Genomic DNA, 23,374 nt, shown 5'->3' with positions numbered 1-23,374 from the left:
TACTGCTTTTTGAGCATCATCTTGTGCCAGACACCTCATTCCTGGGGCATCCCTGTGAGACCCACGCACCCATTTCATAGATGGAGACACTGAGGGTCAGAGAGGTTAAGTCACTTAATGAGATCACACAGCTGGGAAGTGGAGAAGCCAATGTTGGAACCCAGGCCGGCCTCATTCCCAAGCTGGAGCTTTCTAGCACCGCCCCCCCCCCGACCCCGCCGTGACCTCTTCCTGCTGGCTCTGGGGCCCTGTCCCCACTCTGTGCCCTCCCCTTGTAGCAGCGAGGACAGCGACGAGGAGTGGCAGCGGTGCCGGGAGGCGGCCGTGTCAGCCTCCGACATCCTCCAGGAATCTGCCATCCATGGCCCTGTCAAAGTGGAGAAAGAGGCAAAGAAGAAGAAAAAGAAGTTGAAAAAGAAAGCCAAGAAGGAGGCCGGTGCCGACTCGGTCGCCCCGGCCGCCACCACCACCACAAGCGGGGCCACCATAGGGAAGCAGGAAAAGCATTCACCCAGGCTCAATGGAGACCAGACATCACTTGGGACCAAAAAGAAGAGAAGGAGGAAAAAAGCAAAGGCCAGCGAGGCTTCCCCAATCCCACCAATAAAGAGGGCAGTGGCCGTGCCTGCCAACTGATCAGAGCCCCACAGGCACGGGGCCCAACTAGCCCGAGGACGAGGCATTTCCAAGCCCCACCTCCCTCCAAATTCAAGGACTTGGCTGGACAGAGGTCCAGACTCTGCCCATGATTGGGGCTCGCCCAAGGGTTGGGACAGAGACACGGTTGTAGGGTGAGAAGCCTAATCAAGCCCTGCCCATCTGTACTCCCATTGGGAACTGGGGCAGACCTGTGATGCCAGAACATTCCATGGCCTCAGGAAAAAGGAGCCTTCCAGTTACTCAAGACCGAAGGCCACATGGTAAAGCTTCCATCTTCCCAGCACTGTCTGAGGAGAGTAAGTGACAGGAGACTTTTTCCTTCCCCTCCACCTTCCCAACCTGGTGTGGGAGACCACCTTAACGAGGGAAGGGGCCCCTGAGATGACAAGGCCAAGACAGAGTTTTGTACTTCTCTCGCCAAGACAGAGTTTTGTACTTCTCTCTCCAGGTTGCACAGACTTGATAAAAAGAAGGAGAGAGATTTTTTCCCCCCTAGGCTGCCAGAATTTTCTTTCTCCACATTTGTGAATGTGCCACACGTGATCGTGTCTCTGAGCCAACCAGATTGTTGAAAATAAATGACCCCAGACATAACAAAGTGATCTGGGTGCTCCTTCCCTGTCCGTGCCGAATCTTGATGAGACATGCTAAATAAACCTCACGTAGGTGGGGTCCTGTCTACACCCCAAGCTGTGTTCCTGCACCCCAGCCTCAAGACTTCGAGAAGCACCACAGCACTTGTGGACCGGTTTTCAGACACCTGCAGCATTCTGCAGGGGAAGAGCAGAAGCTCAAGGTTAAAGTGGAATTCTGGCTTTGTGGCCTTGACTCTGAGGTTTGGCAGAGCGAGAAAGACAGAGGCAGGACGTGAGAGTGTGACCCACCACCACCTCCCTCTGCCTGCCCAGCCCCGTCTGGGCAACATGTGGACAAGCAAGAAGTTTCCAGTATGCATTTCCACTACTCCGTTCCTCATTTCCTTTACTACAAGTTAAATAAATGTACAGGTTGGCTCTTGGCTGGCTGCAAGCCTCGGGGGTGCTGGTTCTGCCCCGGCCCTTTCCTCCGTCCAGGGTGGGAGCAGCCCTCAAGGCCAAGTTATCTGCAGCAGCCCCTTCCTGGAGAGGTGGTCATAGAGCCCTGGGCTGACAGTGTTCCTCCTGGTGGCACTCAGGACCTCAGGCTCCTGGGTGTGGCTGTGGCCACCTGGCCTCCACATCCCTCAGCCGGCCGGCCGAGCTCCCAAGCTTCCAGGCATCAGCCCCGTCCCCACGGGGAGCTCCTCCCCGCCGGTCTTGTCTCTCCCCTCACCCTCTGGGCACCTCAGCTCTGTCATCTGCTCAGGCCTTGCTGCCTTCTGACCCCAGCAGCTTGTCCTCCAGACCAGGGAGGGGCTGCAGGGCCCCACGAGCCAGAGGAGCTGTTATCAGAATCTCAACAGCGGCACCAGGCGCAGAGTCACAAGGCTCCCGTGGGGCAAGACGGACTTCCTAGTTCTGAGGGGGGCTTTCCCATTGAGGCGAGATGCCGGGCTGGCGTGAGAAGGTGTGGTGCCCGGGGTGGGGGGGATGAATGGCGGAGAGAACCAGCCATCTTGGAGGCCAGGGGAGGGGTGGCTGAGGACGAGAGAAGCTGGAGAGCCCTGCATGCCTCGGCTGCTAGCCTGAGCCCTCCTGGGGCGTGGGCATCTGAGCCCCAGCCCGGGCACTGGGTAGCCACTCGGAGAATGCTTATGTGAGTGGGGAGCAGGGTCAATAGCTGGAACTGGGGCAGGGCGGAGGGGCCTAGTCAGGGCACAGGTGACAGGACGGGGCCATGTTGATCTTGGGCCTCTCACTGAGCTCCGTGAGTCACAGCTACGCAGGCTTGTGTCCCGAGGAGTGCGGCTACAAGGGTTCCCTTGGGGGTTCCCGGGGGTCTCCACAGGCACAGGCTGGAGGGACCAAAGTCCAAAGGCTGTCCCCTTCTGTTCCAAGTGGCAAGATTCACCCTGAGCAGCAGGGACAGTCCCTCTCGTCCGCGTCTTGCTCTGCTTCCCAGCTCTCCACAGTCCCCTCTCGTGCACTGAAACAGCCCTCCTGAGGTCGGGGCGCCTTGAAACCCTCCTTTCCGTTGCTGACAGAGCAGGGTGGCAGTTTTCCAGGGAAGGCCGCTCTCTTGTGGCAGTGGAAGTTTCACAGGCTCACATGTCCCAGTCACCCCCCAAGTACGCCAGGCACGCTCCAGGCAGGGCCCAGCCCCTGGGGGGCGGTTGCCGTGGTTACTGGGAAGATGAAGCCATCTGTGTGGAAATGAAGGTCTCGATGACACTGTGGTTGGATGGCAGCAGGTGGCTGTGGCCGTCATTGGAGTCGGAGCTCTGGTACAACACCAGGCTGCTGGAGGACACTGCAGGGGCAAGTGAGACAGCTGGCTGTCTGCCAAGCCCTTCCCAACCCCACCTCGCCCACCCATCCCTGGGGGCCCTTGGGACAGGCCACACAGGGCCTCGCCACCTCCTGAATTACAGCAGATAACCAGACCCCCAAAGCCAGGCCTCTACCCTTGGGTCTTATTAACCCCCAGCCAGGCTCCGGGGCCACCCAGGGGGTGGCCACCTCAGGACGTTTTAGTAGGAACATCGGAGAAGCCCTGGTGGGGCGGTGTGGTTACTTTCAGGCTTCGGCGTTGCTAGGCTGCGGCCCAGTCATGAAACCAAACACTGAAGTGTTGCAGTGGGGGTATTGAGTAGACGCGGTTAACACCGCTGATCAGTTGACTTCAAGTAAAGGAGATTTCTCTGGCTGACACGGGTGGGTCTCATCTAATCAGTCAAAGGCCTTAAGAGCAAAAGCTGAGGCTTCCTAGAGAAGAAGGAATCCTACCTCAAGATTGCAGGATCACATCCTGCCTTTGCTGCCAGACTGGTCGGCCCCACAGGCATGTGAGCCAGTTCCTTGAATATATATCTATACCGTTGACCCTTAAACAGTGCGAGGGTCAGGGGCGCTGACCCCCTGCGTAGTCACAAATCTGCAGGTAAATTTTGACTCCCCCAAAACTTAGCTACTAATAGCCTACTGTTGACCAATAATATAAACAAGTCAATTGACACATATCTTGTATGTTAGAGGTATTAGGCACTGTATTCTTACAAAAGGTAAACTAGAGGGAAAAAAGTATCATGAATGTCATAAGGGAGGGGAGCCTGGGTGGCTCCATCGGTTAAGTATCCGACTCTTGATTTCAGCTCAGGTCACGATCTTGTGGTTCGTGAGTTCAAGCCCCGTGTCGGGCTCTGCGCACACAGCTGGGAACCTGCTTGGGATTCTCTCCCTCTCCTTTCTCTTAACCCATCTCTCTCTCTCTCTTTCCTTCTCTCTCTCCCTCCTTCTCTCTCTCTCTCTCTCCCGTCCCTTTTTCAAAAATAAATAAATATTAAAAAAGAAGAACATCCTAGGGAAAAGAAAATACATTTACAGTCCTGTGCTGTGTCGGAAAAAATCCACGTGGGGGCGCCTGGGTAGCTCAGTCAGTTAAGCTTCCGACTTTTGCTCAGGTCACGATCTCACAATTTGTGAGTTCAAGCCCCACATCGGGCTTCCTGCTGTCCGCGAGGAGCCTACGTTGGATTCTCTGTCCCCCAATCTCTGCCGCAGTCCCACTCGTTCTCTCTCCCTCTCTCTCTCTCTCTCTCAAAATAAATAAACTTTAAAAAAAAGTAACTTAAAAAAACAATGAAATAAATCCACATGTAAGTGGACCTGTGCAGTTCAAACACCATGTTGTTCAGGGATCTACTGTATTCCTATTGGTTCTGTGTCTTACGAGAACCCTGACTGATTCCGACAGCTAAGAGAATGGGCTTTGAGTTGGGACCTGGGTTCAAGTCCTGGCCCTGCCACCTGGTAGTAGCTGTCGGAGGCAAGACCAAGTCCCTCACCTCCTTGGCGTCTGCTTTCCCATTTGTAAAACGGGAATGATGACGCGTGCCCCGTGGGTAGAGCAGGAAGCCCTCAGTTCCTGTCGCTGCAGCCACCAGGGCTGGAGGGAGAAACCTGAGGCTCACGGGATGAAGCGGCTGCCCAAGTCCCGCACTTAGCGAGTGGCCACCCCCGGCCTCAGAGCCCAGCAGCCTGACTCCCCGGTGCCCGCCCTTCATCGACATCGTAGATTGCGGGCTCGGGGCACCGGGGGATGGAAATGAATGGGTCAAGTGCGATGTAGCTGACCTAGAGAGCCTGCACGCTGTTGTTGCTGCGTGGGAACACGGGTCTCCGATTCTCCAGGAAAAGCCAGAAATCACGATTCCTTTGTGAAAGCTCATCTTTAAACGTGGGCAATGAACTCCATGCTAAACCCTGAGCCACCCAACACGCTTGCAAGCCACCTCTGGCCCAAAGCAAGGCCAGATCAGATCGCTCCTCACCGTCACCCTCCCCTGTCTCTCGCAATTCATCTCTTCCCCGTCCGAGTCAGTGAGATATTCCTGTAAGACAGGCCCACTTCCCTGTGGTTTCACGCCCCTCTTGGCTCCCGTCAGGGGAGCACAGGGCACCCTCCGGTTTGCCGCACACACCTTCCTCCCCACCCGAGGGAGCAGGGAAAGGCGGCTCACCGGTGGGGCTGGCGCTGAGCCGGTGGGTGGGCTGCAGGGGCTGGATGCCGGCGGGGTCCTGGCTGGGGATGTGGATGGTGGTGGTCTGAGACGCCGGCGTATGCAGCCCGGATTCACTGGAGGCCTCCGTGTCTGAGGCGAAGACCTGGGGGAACAGAGCGGCCTCCTGAGCCCCCCATGGGTGCACTGTGGGGTGGGGCCCGAGCGAGGGGCCAGGCAGGCCTGGGCCTTACCTGCTTGGTGGGCGTGAGGCTGGCCAGAGCACTCAGGTTGGTGGTGTCGGTGATGAGCATGGTCTGCGGAAGCAGGCCCGTGTGGGTGTACTGGGCCACCTCAGGCTTGTGGCTGTAGAGGGCTGGCCGGGAGGGAGGAGAGAGGGGGGTAAAGACCAGACACCCTGGGCCAGGCTGGGTCCCTCCTGAGAGGGCCTCAAAGCTGGGCGCTGTGGGGGAGGTGAGGCATGAGGCCTGGTAAGTGGCCCGATGGAGCAGTGCTTGGGGACTCAGGACAGATATCCCAAGCTGGGAGCTCCAGATAGAGGGGTTAGACCCTCTCCCCAACTACAGGACCCTGCTCAGGCTGGCTCCATGGGGGGAAGGCTGGGGGAGGACAGGAACCCACACCCACCGCCTGAGGACGACAAGTGTGAACGGCAGTGGGAGGCTAGGTGCTACTGTGCTAAGTACGGGCCACGGAGGGAAAGGCTGGCAGCTCCCGTTAGGGGGTTGAGCGGGACAGAGGGCCGTGTAGCTCCGCCTCCAGGACACCTCTCCAAAATGTCACCCAAAGTTTCACCTACAGCCCGGCCCCACAAGAACGCACACGGACACCAGCAGAAAAGCACATGAGCACACATTCTCACATCGACGCAGATGAAACCATACACGCACATAAATACGTGCACTGAACCAAATCCACACAGATACACAGGTGCACAGTCCCTCAGGCCCGGTTCCGAACTCCACAAAGGTCTGAAAAACCCATAGATTTTCATAAGGTCGGCACTAGAGCGCTTTTGGTGGCAAACTCCCACCCGAGCCCGCTGTGAGGTTGTGCCCCGTCTTTATTAACCTCCTTCGTGGCCTCCTGCCTCCTGCTGCAGACATCCCAGGGCTTTGATGACGAGACACTGCCCGAGCCCCGCTGGGAGTGTGATAAAACATACGGCGGATCCACCATATGTGAAGTCTGAGAAGTAGCGAATTCTGAAATACACGTGGCCCCGTGGGTTGCAGAGAAAGGACGTGTGGTGTCCTCTCACGTGGGTGTGCCCCTGCAAACACCCGTGAACGCCCGCGTGCCTTCCCACTCACAGAAACACCACGCATATTTACACACTAAGTCATATTCTGGCCTGCAGACCACCTCATCACAGAAGCGCTCACACACACAGACCACAACAGCTGCTAAGCCACCCTATACCTCCACCCGCCCACCCCGTGCTCGTGGACAGCGTGGGGCTAGGGGTACTCACCGTGCGGGCTCTGCAGCTGGGCCATGGTGGCCATGAAGGGACTCTGGGCCACGTGGCTCTGCATGGGGGGCATGAGTGGCTGCTGGTAGGAAGGGTGCAGTGGCTGGGAGAACTGGACTGGCTGCAGGGTGGTCAGGCTGCTGCCCATGCTGTTGATGACCGGCACGCTCTGTGCCTGAGTGGAGGCCAGGCCTGGAGCGGGAGGCACGGGAGTCAGCCAGGCTTCCTACCCCCTTCACTGCCTCCCCTGGCCCCGCACCAACCCCTGGGGGCACTGTCCCTCTCTCCCAGAGCCAAAGGGTTGGGGGAAGGGAAGAGGCGACCAGGAAACACCTTTGCCCTAGGAGCTGTCACTAACTTACTTGATCTAGGCAAGGCGCTCCCCCTCTCTGAGCCTTTAATTCATTATAGGGGCAGGGGCTTTGTCCAACTAGGTTGGTTCCACGGCAGTGCAAAGGCCCTACAGCTTAGCTCTGTTCCCCTCTCCCAGCAGCTGTCTCTCTGTCTTCTATATTGAGCCTCTGCATCCTGGTTCCTACAAATAAAGTCTTTCTGGGCTTAAAAAAAACAGGGGCACCGGGTGGCTCAGTTGGTTAAGTGTCCGACTTCAGCTCAGGTCACGATCTCACGGTTTCTAAGTTTGAGCCCTACATCAGGCTCTGTGCTGTCAGCACAGAGCCCGCTTTGGATCCTCTGTCTCCATCTCTCTGCGCCTCCCTTGCTCTCTCTCTCTCTCTCTCTTTCTCTCTCTCTCTCAAAAATAAATAAGACATCTTAGAAAAAACACACGCCACCCAAAACCTACAAAACTTTGATCCCCCTTTCCCCGCTTACTTTTCCCATAGACATTTTGCCTTCCAAGACACTGTGTGACGTCTGCATTATGTTTGCTGTCTGCCTCCCCACTGGAGTCATTGAGATTTCAGTCTGTTTGGTTCACCTATGTGTCACTGATGTAGCGTAGTACCTGGCACAGCGCAGGCTCTGAATAAGTATGTGAATGAATGAATGAATGAATGAGTCCCAGTGGCTCTTCCAGGTTCTGGATTCTGTGGCAGTCCCACGAACCCCCCCACCCGGGTGCCCCCCCCATGCCCACCAACTTACCAATGACCAGGGTGGAGGCACCTGTGTTGGTGAAGGTGGGCCCCAGGGAGGCGGGCTCACCGGGCCCAATGGCCATGACCCCAGGAAGTGAGGCCATGATGAGATTCTGGGGCTGTTGGTTGAGGCCTGGGGATGTCTGCTCCAAGCTGTGCAGAGCTGTCAGGGTGCTGACAGGGGGGAGAGGGCCTCCGGTTGCTGAGACCTTGGAGGGGAAACCAAGCTGAGTGAGGGTGGAGCCCCACACTGTCTCCCTGGGGATGACTCCAGAATCTCCCGGCCAAGGGAGGATGGGAGATGGGGTTGGAAGGCGCTTCTCCACCCGGGGGGTATGAGGACACTCACCAGCTTGGCTTCGGTGCTCAGCAGGCTGTGACTGGGCTCCAGGCCCGTGGGGGACACTTGGTGTAGGGGTGCAGACACCGTCACCAAGGGACCACCGCTGCTTGAGGGCACTTCTGCCCCCTCGCTGGTTGTCGGCTGTCCATAGCGCACGCCTGGAGTGGGAGCAGCGCCCAGCCTCAGCACCTCACTTCCCTGCCCTCCTTGGCCCTCATCACCCCAGACCGCACTGGTGTGCTTAGGCCACTTGCCCCGTGTTTCTGTGTGCCAGCGGCAAACTTCACCTGAGCATCCTCCTGCTAGCTCCTGGGCTGGCTGCCTCCAACTCCTTGAAGGCAAGACCTGAGTGTTATTAGCTCCATGGCCCCCACTCCTCGCACTACATGTGATAGGCAGTAGGTGTGCAGTGAAAGGCATTTGAATCAACATGAGCTGATGCTGATGAAATTGCAGTGAGCCAAGTTGAATAGAAGGAACTGGAATTAGTTCAATGAAATGGAATCCAGCTGAATTGAGCCTGAAATGAACAGCTAGATTGAGCGCGTGGAGTTGAACTGAATCGGATCAAAGAGAATTGGATTGAATTGAACTGAGCTGTACAAAATTAATTTCATTTCCTCCAATTATATTTAATTAGACGGGTGTAATTTAAAGGAACTAAATTGGATCATGTGGAGTTGAACAGAATTGAATTGAAGTGAATTGAATTGAACTGAAGTCAATTGATCTTGAATGAATGAACTGAATGGAAGTAACCCAAGTCAAGTTAGGCTGGACTGGAGAATAGAGGGGCGTGGTCAGTGGGATGGACAGGAGACTGTAATGAGTGGAGTGGAGTGATAAGGATCCAAGCTGAAGTGCTGAGAGGTTTGGGTGGCTACCGCCACTGAGGTGGTGCTCCCCAGCTCCCCAGCCGACACTCGTGTCCCCTCTACCCTCTACATTTCAACCCCCCTGCCCACATATCACTCACCGTGGACTTTACTGGGGGAGAGGGCGGGCGGGGGCAGTCCCGGGGAGCTGTGGGCTGGCAGCGCAGGGCCTGGGCCTGGCCCCGGTGGCGGCCCGCTGTATGTGTCCATGGCCAGCTTGTGCCGAAAAGCTTCTTCCTTGCGCCGATTGGCAAACCAATTGTAGACGCGCACCTCCGTGACGAGGTTGGAGCCCAGCCCCTGTGCCTGCGATGGTGACACCCCCCTCTGGATGCACTCCGCCCTGCAGAAATGGCCACTCATGAGCCTCCAGGCCAGGCTCAGAGGAACCCTCTCCTGGGGCTGGAGGTGGCGAAGAGAGTTCTGAGCGGTAGGGTTCTACCTTAGTGTTTAAAACTGGCAGATCTGGGTTCTAATCCCAGTTCTGCTGTGTGGCCTTGAGCAAGTGTCTTAGCCTCTCTTAGTCTCTCCGTTTATAAAGTGAGCAAAATAGCCATGAGGCTAGATGAGGGTGAATGAGATGAGCGGCCACGCAAGGGTTGCTCGGGTGGGTGGGGAGTGGGTGCTAGGAGTGGAGCTAGGTTGCAGACACTGAGCGGAAGTTGAGTGCCCCAGGGCCAGCAGGAGGAGCTCTCAAGGACTGGCGAGCCTTCCTCAGAACCCAGAGCCACCCAACCTTGCCCCAGCCCAGACCAAACCAGCCCCGCTAACCCACCAGCCATTATACCTATTGCACTCCTCCACCAGTGCCTCTCGCTCCTCCTTGCTGGGGTTCTTCTGCCTCTCATAGGCCTGGAACAGGATCTGCTGGGAGGCTGGGCCCCACTTAAAACGGTTCCTCCGCCCCTTCTTGGTCGGCAACTCATCACCTGTGGGCTCTTCAATCAGCCCGCCCTGCCCTGCATGGGTGAACTCTGTAGGCACAGAGAGCCATCAGCAGGGCCCTGGCCACTCCCGCCTTCCCGCTTCTGACCACGCTCCCGGTTCTTTCTCATTCCCAGGGTGCTGAGCCAAATGGGTTTACAGCTAGAACTTAGAAATCATCTAACCCGGGGACGCCCAGGTGGCTCAGTCGTTTAAGCGTCCCACTTCAGCTCAGGTCACGATCTCGCAGTTCATGGGTTCGAGCCCCACGTCAGGCTCTGTGCTGACAGCTCAGAGCCTGGGGCCTGCTTTGGATTCTGTGTCTCCTTCTCTCTCTGTCCCCCCTGCTCATGCTCTGTCTCTTTCAGTCTCTCAAAAATAAATAAACATTAAAAAAATTTTTTTAGAGGTGCCTGGGTGGCTCAGTCGTTTAGACATCTAACTTTAGCTTAGGTCATGATCTCATGGTTTGTGGGTTAGAGCCCCGCGTCGGGCTCTGTGCTGACAAGCTCGGAGCCTGGAGCCTGCTTTGGATTCTGTGTCTCCCTCTTTCTCTGCCCCTCCCCCGCTAGTGCTCTGTCTCTCTCTCTCTCTCTCTCTCTCTCTCTCTCTCTCAAAAATAAATAAACATTAGAAAAAAATGTTTTTAGAAATCATCTAATCCAGTGATGACAGTCACACAGCACACATACCATCACTGTCTTAACCTGTGTCCAAGGCAGACATTACTAATCAACCCCTGCACCCAAATGTCCATCCACTGATGAATGGATGAAGAAGATGTGGTTTATACATACAATGGAATACTACTTGGCAATGAGAAAGAATGAAGTCCTGCCATTTGCAACAACGGATGGAACTGGAGCATGTTATGCTAAGTGAAATAAGTCAGTCGGAGAAAGACAGATACCATGTTTTCACTCACATGTGGAACTTGAGAAACTTAACAGAAGACCGTGGGGGAAGGGAAGGGGAAAAATAGTTTCAAACAAAGAGGCAGGGAGGCAACCTCATAAGGGACTCTTAAATACAGAGAAAAAACTGAGGATTGATGGGGCAGGGAGAGAGGAGAAAATGGGTATGGGCATTGAGGGGGCACTTGTTGGGATGAGCACTGGGTGTCGTATGTAAACAATCATGGGAGGCTACCCCCGAAACTAAGAGCACACTGTATACACTGTATGTTAGCCAACTTGACAATAAAATACATAAAAAAACCCATAAAAAATAAATCTTAAATTTGCTAAGAAAAAAATTAAAAAAAAAAACCTGCACAGTTTTCTACTGAGCCAAGACATAAGCTCGCAATCTTTCCTAATACAGGGCTCCAGGTAAGCATTGGCATTTGTTCAGATTTAACACATTTGCTATCTCATTTTATAGATGAAGAAGCTGAGGCTCAGAGAGGCTCAATATCTTTCCAGGGATGCACAGTAGAACAGAAACTTGAACCACATTTCTTGAGTAGGTTAGAGCTATTTCAAACTTTTCAGACCTATAAAGCACACTTAAAATGCAAGTGTTGGCCCAGAGAGACCCAGCCAGCCCTTGTCAGCTGGTTCTACATTAATAGAAACTGTTGGATTATCCCTGAGCAAGCCTCCAAGAGAATAGAACAGATAAATGCCAAGCCACTTTTATGAGAGGGGAGGCAGGAAGATCGAGTTGGGGATAATGCAGGAGTGCCTTCATCATCTGAGTTTCAAGAGGCAGAAGCCAGCACCAATGCTCTGGGGACAGGTGGGATTAGACCCACCTAGAAGCCACTAGAAGCCCGCTTGACTCAGATTCCAACTGACTTCGTTGACCATCTCTCCTGGCAGCGGGCTGGACCAAGATCTGGAGTACCAGACATGACTTGGCCCAGAAAACTAAGATATTTCAGCTTAAAAAAAAACTATCTGTCGGGGCGCCTGGGTAGCTCAATCTGTCAAACATCTGATTTCAGTTCAGGTCATGATCTAGCGGTTCATGAGTTCGAGCTCCACGTTGGGCTCTGTGTTGACAGCTCAGAGCCTAGAGCCTGCTTCTGATTCTGTGTCTCCTTCTCTCTCTCTGCCCCTCCCCTGCTCACACTGTGTCTCTCTCTCAAAATAAATAAACATTAGAAACTATCCTGGCAAGTCCATCAAAAACAAGGAAAATCTGAGAAACTGTCACAAGCCAGAGCAACCTAAGGCGACATGGCAACTATATACAGCGTCTCCACAACTGGATACAATCCTGGACCAGAAACAGGACATTAACGTTAGGGAAAAACCGAAGAAATCTGAATAACGAAGTACGGACTTAATAATCCTGTGTCAGTGTTGGTTTGTTAATCATGACAAATGTCCCATACTAGGGGTGGCTGGGTGGCTCGGTTGGTTAAGCAGTTAAACGTCAACTCTTGATTGAGGCTCGGGTCATGATCTCGTGGTTCGTGGTTTGGAGCCCCGCATCAGGCTCTGCGCTGACGGTGCTGAGCCTGCTGGAGATTCTCTCTTCCTCTCTCTCTCTCTCTCTCTCTCTCTCTCTCTGCCCCTCCCCAGCTTGTGTTCTCTATAAATAAATAAATAAATCTTTTAAAAAATGTCCCATACTAGTGTTAATAATAGGGAAAGCTGGGTCTGGGGTAAACTGGGAGTCTCTCTACCATCTGCCCAGAAGTTCTGAAAATCAACACTTATTCTAAAATTAAGAGTCTATTATGTGCTATTTCAGTTTTATCTGCTAAGGAGGCGTAAATTAAAGCCATGCTAATTTTCTAAAAGCACGTAGTGTCTTCAAAGTATGTCATCTACAGTCCCAGCCCCTTGAGACCCGAGAGTATGCTCCTGGCAGATAGAGGTGGCGCAGACACTCACTGGCCCCTCGGGCATCAGGAGGTGTTGCTATTTCTGCACGAATAAGCAATCAGTGATCATCTTTGTAAGAAAATATTAATGCTTTCCCATAGTGGTTGCTCGGTAAATGTTAGTTCACTTAATGTTTTAATCAGCCTGCTGATAATGCCAATATCATAGTTTTTCGCAGCTTTTAAAAGTTGTTTTTTTAAGGGCACCTGGGTGGCTCAGTCGGTTAAGCGTCTAACTCTCGATTTCAGCTCAGGTCATGATCTCACAGTTTGTGAATTCAAGGCCCGCATCAGGCTCTGTGCCGACAGCTCAGAGCCTGGAGCCTGCTTTTGCTTCTGTGTCTCCCTCTCTCTCTGCCCCTCCCCTGCTCATGTTCTGTCTCTCTCCTTCAAAAATAAATAAACATTAAAAATTTTTTTTAATAAGTAAACATTCTAAAAAATTTCCAGCTTGTATAAGTAAATAAACAAACAGCAAATCGATATGTGAAATTTAGGACTTTAACGTTTTAATAAACGTTTAGGAAGCATGGTGAGGAAAGTTTATTTTTTTAATTACCAAACATGCAGATTGTCACTATGTCTTCATAAGGAACTACGGGAGTATCTATCAAAAATTTTCAAGTACCTACACTCTGACCTAGAATTTCACTTCTAGAAATTATTCTATAGATACTCTCGTGTGAGCACAAATAGATACAAAAAAGGATGTTCTTTGAAGCAATTGGTTCTAACAGCACATTGGAAAAACTCTAATAAAAGTCCTTTGGTAGGGAGCCAATTAAACAAATAACGGTACATCCAAATAACAGAATAGCCAGCAGCAAAGCAGAGGAGGGGCATCTGGGTGGCTCAGTCAGCTAAGCATCTGACTCTTGATTTCAGCTCAGGTCATGATCTCACGGTTTGCGGGTTCGAGCCCCGCACTGGGTGCTGTGCTGACAGCACGGAGCCTGCTTGGGATTCTTTCTCTCACCCTCTCTGTCTCTGTCCCTCCCCCACCCATGTGCACTCTCTTGCTCTCGCTTAAAATTAAAAAAAAAAAAAAAGCAGAGGAAAATACATATATATTGCTAGTATATGCATTAAATATCTCTGGAAGTATACATCAAACTGGGGGTGTCCTTTAGGAGAAGAACACCTAATTTTTATTGTAAACTCTATTTTCCCCTTTTTTTTTAATTAAAAAAAAATTTTTAATGTTTATTTCTGAGAGAGAGAGCGTGGGGGGGGGGGGTGGGGGCGGAGAGAGGGAGACACAGAGTCGGAAGCAGGCTCCAAGCTCTGAGCTGTGAGCACAGGGCCCGACGCTGGGCTGGAACCCACAGACTGAGATCCATGACCGGTGCTGAAGCCGGCCTCTTAACCGACTGAGCCACCCAGGTGCCCCCTCCTATTCTTTTAAATTAAGTATGTATTGCCTTTTTAAAAAACTTGGATAAATCATAAAATAAACGTTTTTGTTTTGTTTTTTTTTTTAATGTCTACACATAGGCTCAGTAGTGTGAAAGTGCACTTGGGATTTTGTGGGGTGTGAGGTCGGGGTAAGGAAACCCAGACTTCTCTGAAGAGAGCGTGGCCACATCTGGAGTTTGCAATGGAGGATTCCCTGAGCCTACACCTTGCCTCTGAGCCTTTACTCAGGCTGCTCCTTTGGCCCAAACACCATTCCCTGCCGCCTCCGTGGGCCAAAATTCCGTTCTGACTTGAAGACCTAGTCTGAAAGTTCTGCCTCTGGTGTGGTCCCTTCTGATGCCCCTGCCTCCCCGCTGACGATAGATTACTCTCTGGTCCTCTGCCAGCTCAACATTTTGAGATACTTCACGCAGTCCTACTGTGCCCTGGGCCTGGCACACGGTGAATGCTCCGTAAACACTAGCCGTTACTGTTGTTTTTATCACATTATAATACATGTCTCGCTGTATCATGATGATCTTTTCTGCTTCCCATCTACACAGAACACTTAGAAGGCAAGGACTCCATTCACCCATTCGCGGATGCCCGGGGCCAACCTACTCCCCTCCCCCAGAGTGCCTTGCGCGGAACAGGTACTAAGCGCCCGTTGACTCTCATGGACTTCCGCTCAGACGGCCTATCCCCGTCATGCGGTGGAGGAGCTTCCGGCCCCCACCCCAGAGCTACCAGGGAGGACGGGCTGTGGTCTTTACTTACGCTGGGCCACCTCTCGCTGCTTGCGGACGTACCAGGTGTACAGGGCCGCTCGCTTCTGTGTCTTCATGGGGGTGCCCTTGTTGAGGTGCTGGGACAGGTGCGACTGGTTGAGGCCGGTGGTGTCGACTACCTCCCTCTGTGGGATGTTGTGCTGCTGCAGGTAGGACTTGACCATCTTGGCCACGCGCCACGGGTCCTCCCTAGGAGGAGGGGCCAGGACAGAGCCTGCTGGGCGTGGGGGTGCAGGCAGGGTCGGGGGTCCCGTCAGCCCTGAGAATGGGGATTGGGGGTGAAAGCAGGCGTGGGGATTGGGACCTACACTTAGACTCAGGGACAGCAAGGGAGGGGCACTCGTGCCAGGACACAGGAACGCAGACACACGAACATGGGAACAGAGACTTATAGGCACACACGTGTGGACACAGGCCTCAAACAGTGCCACACAGACGCGGGCACAGTGAAAAGTTTAGAAACATGAATGCACAGACATATGGACTGACATGAAGACATGAACTGACTCCCACCAGAAGCTATACAAGTCACTTGGGGAAGATCCTCACCTTTGTGCCTCCTTTGAAGACCCCCCACCTCCTCCTACCTCAACATGTTGTTTGTGGCTGTGTCTTATCCACTGTGAGAGACCGTAAACACTTGGAGGGCAGGAACTCTCTGGTTCTCAGCACCCAGAATAGGCCTGCATGCCCATGGTGAATGCATGAATGAATGGATGGATGGGTGAGTGGGTGGATGGATGGGATGGTGGATGGGTGGATGATAAATGAATGGATGGGAGGGTAGGTGGATAGAGGGATGGAGAAATGGGTGAGTAAATGTGATGCTGGGTGGATGGATGGATGGATGGATGGATGGATGATAAATATATGATAGTGACTGGATGGTTGGATGAATGGATAGGAAGGTAGATGGATAGGTAGATAGGGGAATATGTAGATGGGTGGACAGGTAGATGGCTGGGTAAATGGGATGGTGGGTGGTGGATGGATGGATGGGTAGTTTGATGAATGGATAGGAGGCTAGATGGATAAGTGAATAGGGGTGTGAGCAGATGGATGGGTGGATGAGGGAGACCTACTTGGCGGGGGGTGGTTCTGAAAACAAGGAGAGAAAAGCAATTCTCTCATTTTACAGGCAGGGTCACTGATGCTAAGAGTGCTGGCATAGCATCTTTTGGCCAAGGTCACAGGGACAGCCCAGCAGAGTCCCATCCCATATGAAGGGGTTCAGTTCTAAGTCAACCTATCAGGTACAAATCACATAGGGTCAAACCCCCCCTGAAAATCTGTACTAACCCCTAGGCTGTGGCCTGGCCAGTTTCCCAGAGCACAGGGGCAGACAGGTCCAGGTGAAAAGGTTGTCAGCTGGTATACAGCTGTGTGTGTGTGTGTGTGTGTGTGTGTGTGTGTGTGTGTGCGCGCGCACCTGAATCCCACTCTGTGGGCTGAGACTCTCTCACTGGAGAGACAGCCATCCACGATTCATGTTCTTATCCCCTGCTCACTGTGGAGAATGGGGGGCTCTGACTGCCTGTACTACACAAATGCTCTCTCTCCCTCTCCTGTTCTGTCTCAACCCTCCTGTCTTTGCCCCGTCCTCCCCTGAGCTGGTAGGACAAATATGTCGGATGAAAACAGCTCCACACAACAGTGCTGACACAGGAGAGCAAGGGCGGGGGGCGGGGTTTGAACCCAGCTCTGTGTGGCTCCAAAGCCTGAGGCTCTCACCTCCTCAGCTGAGCCGTTCGCTTCTAGAATTTGAGCCTCCCGGTATTCGCACGTGTGACAAATAGCAGGTGTGGGAGGCAGTTCATCGCCATGTTTGGCACAGCAAAATATGGGAAACCACCTAAGTGCCAGCGAAAGGGTACCAATCACGGTACCTCCAGCAGATGCGGCCGTAAAAACCCAGTGAGAAAGCTCTCCCTGCGCCCTGATGGAACAGAGCCCCTCTGGTAGGTCTGCTGTGCGATTTGTGTAAAATGTGAAATGGCCTGACAGATTTCCACATATTTGCTTGTGTTTGCATGAAATACCGGAAGAACACAGAAGACACTTTTGACACCAGTGGTCTTGAGATAGAAATGGAGTGCCGGGGCCAGGGGGAGAGGACAGTGTCCTCTGTTGCTTTTCTGCACTTTTAAAATAATGTAATATATCGTTGTACAATATGCTATTCATGCATGTATAACCCTTAAAACTAAATTGTAAAAGAACAAAAAGCAAAGAAGCCCCCCAGCACTTTGAGGCCCACCTCATACTGCCTTCTCCCCTTCCCTCCTTCCCTCCTTCCCAAAGAACCAGCCTGGCCTTGCCCCCTTGATGATGCCCTTCTCAGGTGTGATAGGCACAGAGCCTTTCAGCAGCTTGGGTCCCGTGACTTTCTCCTTTTTATCAGCAGTTCCCATACGCGTAGGGAGGGAAGGGAGGCAGGGGCCACTCAATTTAGGTCGGCCGGCAGTCGGTACGGCAAAGTCCCAGTTGTAGAAGAATGACCGACGTGAGAATTCGTGTTTCTTACTTGCCGTGAACCAGGCACTGCGCTAAAGGCTGGTCATTTACATTTTACCATGTAACCCTGGGAACCAGGTACTACTTATGTGCCCATTTCACAGATGGGAAACCAGAACCTCAGAAGGGGAGTGCTTGTGCAAAGTGACCTAGCTGGGACTCCAGAATATTTCTCTTTTTTCCAGACACCTCCCCCCACCCCAACCAGAGCTCTCCTGGAGCTTTTCCTCCTCCCTGCATTTAGGATCCTCCTTGTCAATCCCTCACCTGCTCCCTGGATGCCAGTCAGAGCCAGGAGGGAAACGAGGTACAAAGTCCGGTGTTGTGCTTCGAGGCAAACATGTTTATCTGATTCTGGAGCCAGGCTGCCTGTTGGCCTCCCTCCTCCCCCCACTGTAGGCATCACCCTCCTGAGCAACCCTCCCTCCCTCCCTTCTCTCTTCTCAGGAGAGAATGAGCTAAGTCTTTCTCTCGGGGGGGCCTCCCTGGCTCACACTAAAGATTCACTATCTGTCACTGTCCATTTGATTCACCGTGTCTCTCTCTGTATCTGTCTTAGCCTCTCTCTGCCTCTCTCTCTCTTTCTCTCTGTCTCTCCTGTCTGTGTCTCTGTTGTTTGCTCTGTCTCTTGCTCACATCAGTCTCAGAGGACCTGACCCCTTTCAGGACAGTTCTCGCAACCCAGCACGAAGAGGCCACCTCTCCAGATATCTCCTGCTCTTATTCTAATGGGTTTAAGGGTCAAGCCAACCCGGGTTCACATCCCACCACGGCGCCCTAGCACGATGGGCGCGTGCCCCACGCCTCATCTGTACCATGGCAGGAAGCCCACGTCTGCTTCCCAGTGCCCTTGGGATAAATGAGTGAGTTTCAAACAGGAGTGAACCGCGTAGAGCGGGGCCTGGCCCGTGATGCTCAGTAAGTACAATTTGTCACCATCCTCATCATCATTGTCGTCATCATGATGATGTGGCCCTGGGACCCCCAGCCCCAGAGCAGAGGGCAGAGGACCCAGGAGAGGTGAAGATCTGCGCACGTCTCCTCCTCCCACCTGCTACACATTATGGGCTCAATCAGAGGTTCAAGACTTTGGGCCTTTGGCTCGCTGGCCACGGGGGTTTCAGAGGGTCCAAGGCTGTGGAGCTTGGAGAGCAGCTGGAAGGGGAGCTGAGTTCTCAGTGCATGTGGCTGGTGGAGGGGGGAGGGTTCCCATCTCCGGTTGAATCTCAGCTCTGCCACTCGCTATCCAGGTGGCCTTAGGAAATGGCTTAACCTCAGTGTGCCTCAATTTCCCCAGCTGTGATACTGGGTTAATAGTATTTCACAGGTTGCCAGGAGGAGAAAATGAGTTCCACGATTTGTAAGCCACCGTGACCTCTAGAGCCCTGCGTGGAAGTGGGTGGATGGGAGGTTAAGAGCAAGAACTCGGGAGGATAAAAAGGAAATAAGCTTATCAAGGAAGGGCATACAACCTCAAGGGTGCTGTGCAGAGCACAGGGATTAGGAGGACCTGGGGTCCCAGTCCCAGCCTTAGTACTTTGTAAATTACCTTGGGCAAGTCGTTTTGCCACTCTGAGCCTTAAGTTTGCTCATCTGTAAAATGGTACTATTACTCATAGTAACCGTTTACTGCCCCGTGGGTAAGTGTTATTGTCATCTCTGCCTTGCGGATGAAACTAGGGCTCGGAGGCATGAAATCACCTGCCCAAGTTAGGGTGGGGTTGATTTGGGATTTGAACCCACGCAGGTTGGCCTCAGTCAGAGATGTCAGACTGTCCCACCTTAACCGCTGTCTTCCTGGGTCTCAATGCTGGTGCTGCCTGATGGAGAGGATCAGAGACCCTCAGGTTGTGGTTTGAGCTGCTCAGGAACAGGGAGGACCCGGGAGGAGACCCGGGAAGGAGCCCTGGGTACAGGTTCCTCCCTTGACCTTAACAGATGTCCCCAGGGCTTCAGGGAACCCTAGCCACCCTTTCATTCTTGCTCTGTGTTAGCCACTGGGCTAGATATCAGGGTGGTAAACCAGGCCACACAGAAGCTTTGAAAAGTTTCTATTTTCATGACAGGAGATAGAGAACACACAAAAATAGATCATCATAAATAAAGTTAAGGGACAAAGGCTAGTAACAGAAGGTGGTGGAAGACAGCATGATTGTAGTGGGTCCTGCCTTTAGATAGAGAGTCAAGGAGGGCCTCCCTGAGGAGGTGACATTTGAACAAAAGGAGAAGAGGGAATCGGTCATGGGAAGATCTAGAAAGAAGTGTCTGCAGAAGGAACTGTACATGCAAAGGCCCTGAGGTAGGAATCAGCGCATTCAACATAACTGGAGGAAAGGGAGGGAGGGAGGGAGAGAAGGTCCCTCAAGAAGAGGTCAGGGAACCAGGACAGAGAATTTGAATTTTATTCATTGGCCAGCTAGGGAAACTGAGGCAGGAGAAGAGACTTGCCCAAGGTCACGCGGTGAACTAAGGGTGGAGGTCTGAGGGAAGAGCTCAGGTTCCCGATCACCACTTGCTCACCTAGGACCCACCCTGCCTCTTTCCACACACTGTCTTCTCCAAAGACATGGCTTCCCCTGGAAACCTGGCCTGTGCACCATCCCTTCCAGCCTTAACCTCCCCCACCCCCAGTGTCCAGGCCTTCCTCACGGGTGCCCACCCCACTCCCTCCTGTGCCCTGAGGGTAGAGGCCCCACTTTTTCCCCTCGGGGCGTTTTCAGATCCCTTTTGTTACCTGAACAATAAGTAACCCAGGTAGTTAGTTATAAACTCCGCAGGAACAAGGAGCTGGTTGATAATTTATAGCAACATCTCAAATTTAAATGGAAAGTAAATAGCATGCTGTTAGCATTAAAGAAAACCCAATCGGGGCAGGCGGGGAAGCACTCCAGCCTCCTCTCAGCTTGGGGCGTCTCGCTCTCTCCCCAGCCCCTTCTCCCAGCTGGGTGTGAGCCCCTCTGCCCTCCTGGCTCCTCCGCTATCCTGTGCTTCTCCAGGCCTCTGCATCTCACCCCCCCCCCCCCCCATGCCCTCTGTCTTCCTCAGTGGCTCTTCTCTCTCTCGCAGCTTCCAGGATCTCTGCTGGTCCCCAGGGAGCACTTTGACCTCTGCTCCCCCCTCAAGTGCTGTGGATCGAGCCTCCCCCCCCACCCACCATTCCACTAAAGGGGCTGCTGATCAACAGGCCCCACCCAGCCAGGTAAGAAAGGCCCTTGGCACCTCCTGCCCCCACTCCCACCCCAAAGCCCCCAGTCCCATCTGGGGCCCTGAGCAGGTCTGGCCCAGCCCCACCCTGTCTCGGTGGCCCTCGCCCTGGGTCTGGCAATGCCTGACTCTTTGCCCCTCCCCTGCAGCTCAGCAGGGCCCTTTGCCCTCTTCTTCCTGCCAAGTCAGGGGGCCCAAGCTGCTCCCTGCCCCCTGCCCAGGCCCTCACAAGGCCAGGCAGACCCTGAGGGCTCCCCCACCCCAAGCTGGGATCAGGACCTTGGACAGAAAAAGAGATGGTCCCCTAGAGAGCGTCTCTGGGACTCTCCCTCTGGCTGCCTCGTCCTGGGAATTGAAAGCACCAAACAGAGTGGCTGTGGAGTCTCAGCTGGGTGGCCTTAGTCAAGCTACCTTCCCTCTCTGGGCCTCGGTTTCCTCATCTGTGAAGCAGAGTTATGCCTAGCTTCCTTCCAGGGTTCGTCTCAACATTATCTGAACATCTGCGTATAAAACTGCAGTACAGTACCTGGCTGTTAGGATTAGAGCTTAGGAGCCTTTGGGGAGGCAGTCCCTGTAGCCCCTGGGCCCCCTCCCCCCACCCCTGCTTGGTGGGAGGTTGGTTGGCCCAAGTCTCCCCAGGCCATCTTTACAAGTTAATGATCACAGGCCTTATCAGAGCCTTTTACCGTTTATAAATTTATAAAACAAAAGAGAAATAATAAAGCTCGTGGGTAATTAGTAACCAGGTCAGCACTGCTGAGGAGAGGGGAGGCATCGGGCTCAGACCCACCCAGTTCTCTGGGAGATGGGGAGCCGGCCAGTGGATGGGGGTACACAGGGAGGCCTCTAATGGTGCCTGCTGGTGAGTTGTGGGGGCCTAACTAACACTGTGCAGGAAAGGGGAACCAGGTCCTGCTCCGAGGTTCCATCTCACTCAGGTAAGACCTGGGCTTTCCTGGCTTAATGCTTGAGTCCCTGGGTGGCTAAGGGAGCCCCTAACATCGGCACCCCCTCTCGCTAACCGTGCTTCCTGACCCTGGAGCCTGCGATCTGAGTGCATAGCAGGAAGTTAGGGTTTGGGAAGTAGAAATGGCCCTGGTGGCTAAAAATTCCCACCACCCTCTGGTTCTCCAGGCACTTGAATTATGAGCTTTCCTGCTTTCCACCCCCACTCCCACCCCGGCTCAGAGCTCCCCTGGAGCATGCCTTTCCTTCTCAAGCACTGGGTGGAAAGCCCTGGCTCACGGGAACTGGGGACCTTGCCGAGGGCCAGCTCAGGGGCTGGGAGACTCCAGCCTCTGAGCAAGGACGCCCTGAGCTCTCGGGGGCCCTGTCCCCCTTCCTCACAGCCAGGCTAAGAGCCATAGCTCCCAGACGAAGGGCTAGTTGAGAGCCGAGGGTGGGCCTCCCTGGGCTCTTTGAACGCCGGGGACGGGCAAGGGGTCCTTACTGCAGCAGGGTCTCCACCACGGCCTTCTGGTGGGCCGCCTCCTCGGGGCTGAGGTTCTCCAGCTCTTTGAGGATGGGCGGCGTGAAGTCTTCCCCATCGTCGTCCGTCTCGTCCTCGGAGCCCCTGGCCTCCCCCAGCCCATTGGGCAGCTCGGCCAGCTCCGCCCGACCGCCACCGCCGCGGGACTCCCCCTTGTCCGGGGGGCCATCTCCGGCCAGCAGGTAGGGCCCCGGCTCCCCCAAGGCCTGGATCAGCGCCTCTTTGCTCAGGCCTGACTCGAGCAGGGCCGCCAGAAGCTCCGTCTGCAGCTGGCTCAGTTTAGACACCATGGCTCCACCACCACCACCGGGCCACGCGGCCTGGGGCCACCACACCGGCCACCTCCCCCACCGAGTGGGCTGTCTACTGGCTGGCCGATTGGCAGGCAGTCACGAACCAGGCTCTTTGCGCCTACTGCCCCCCCAAACCCCACTAACCAAGCCCTGTGGGCACCCCCAACCCCCAACTCTGGCCCCAGCGGCCAGTGAATCAGGGCCCCTGCCCGCTCTGTTTACATTGGAGCTGGGGAAATTCTCCAAGGTTCATATTTATCCGTGTGCTTAGCGAAGGGACTGAACTTTGGACTTCAGCCCTGCAAAGTGCAGGCCTCACGGCAGCGCAGAGGGACGGGGGAGCCGAGGCCTTCAACGGGAATGGGCAGCGGGGAGGGTGGGGGAGGCCGTGGCAGGGGGCAGGGCAGCTGGGACGGAAGGGGCTGGGGGCCACCGAGGCCTTCTGGCGAACAGCTTCGGTCCCGCCCCGAGGACTTTGTAGGGGGTTCAGGCCGAGGCAAGAGAGGGAAAAATAGCGGGTTTCCCTTGGGAACTGAAGCAGCAAGGGGTTCTAGGCAGGCGGGTCGGCTCTCCTGAAGGTCAAGGCTAGGTCACATCCATTTTGAGACCCACCTGTGCAGGCCCAACACCAGGCCCCCCTGTGTATATTGCCTCATTGTATCCCCCTAATCGTTGTCAGTAGGTACAGGGATCATCCCCATTTTACAGACGAGGAAACCAAGGCACCGAGAGGTTAAACAACTTGCCCAAAGTCCCACAGCTAGCAAGGGACGGGACTTGCAAGGTGGGAGCAAGGGGAGGCCAGTCAGGCACTTGACTCAAGTATACATTTTAAGGGGGCATCAAAAACTCCAGTAATCATATGTAAAAATATTCAGTGTA

At 54.0% G+C, this 23,374-nt stretch overlaps 2 protein-coding genes across 13 annotated transcripts in view; one reads left to right on the top strand and one right to left on the bottom strand.

Moving 5' to 3' along the window:
- Positions 1 to 23,374, top strand: part of CD3H12orf43 (chromosome D3 C12orf43 homolog) — a 35,669-nt gene that overhangs the window by 8,410 nt on the left and 3,885 nt on the right. For 2 of the 12 annotated variants that reach the window (XR_008291386.1, XR_008291387.1), the window contains exons 6-7: positions 14,768 to 14,857; positions 20,573 to 21,648. Coding sequence is in view for 9 of the 12 variants with exons in the window: in XM_027043985.2 (XP_026899786.1) it covers positions 14,768 to 14,857; positions 20,573 to 21,173 (691 nt within the window). In the remaining 3 variants the exon portion in view is untranslated. Of the gene's footprint in view, positions 1 to 278; positions 1,685 to 14,767; positions 14,858 to 20,572; positions 21,923 to 22,165; positions 22,296 to 23,374 lie in introns of those variants that run through there. The other 10 variants (XM_027043989.2, XR_003415541.2, XM_053205496.1 and 7 more) reach the window with 10 other exon arrangements.
- Positions 1,611 to 22,714, bottom strand: HNF1A (HNF1 homeobox A). Its single transcript, XM_027043983.2, has 10 exons — positions 22,161 to 22,714; positions 14,982 to 15,181; positions 9,837 to 10,023; positions 9,151 to 9,392; positions 8,181 to 8,332; positions 7,839 to 8,040; positions 6,732 to 6,923; positions 5,491 to 5,612; positions 5,258 to 5,402; positions 1,611 to 3,048 (listed from the first exon to the last, which is right to left on the bottom strand). The coding sequence occupies exons 1-10, from the start codon at positions 22,487 to 22,489 to the stop codon at positions 2,921 to 2,923; spliced, it is 1,899 nt and encodes a 632-aa protein (XP_026899784.1). The 5' UTR covers positions 22,490 to 22,714; the 3' UTR covers positions 1,611 to 2,920.

This window comes from Acinonyx jubatus, chromosome D3 (assembly GCF_027475565.1).
Source record: "Acinonyx jubatus isolate Ajub_Pintada_27869175 chromosome D3, VMU_Ajub_asm_v1.0, whole genome shotgun sequence".
NCBI lineage: Eukaryota > Metazoa > Chordata > Mammalia > Carnivora > Felidae > Acinonyx > Acinonyx jubatus.
This window is presented reverse-complemented; position numbering and strand designations above follow the sequence as displayed.

Coding starts and splice junctions, on each gene's coding strand:
- HNF1A (XM_027043983.2), bottom strand. CDS start 22,489: ATGGTGTCTAAACTGAGCCAGCTGCAGACGGAGCTTCTGGCGGCCCTG. Junction 15,182..22,160: donor GTGGTGGAGACCCTGCTGCA/GTAAGGACCCCT, acceptor CCCTCCTCCTAG/GGAGGACCCGTGGCGCGTGG. Junction 8,333..9,150: donor CTCCCCCAGTAAAGTCCACG/GTGAGTGATATG, acceptor CTCCCACTCCAG/GCGTGCGCTATGGACAGCCG.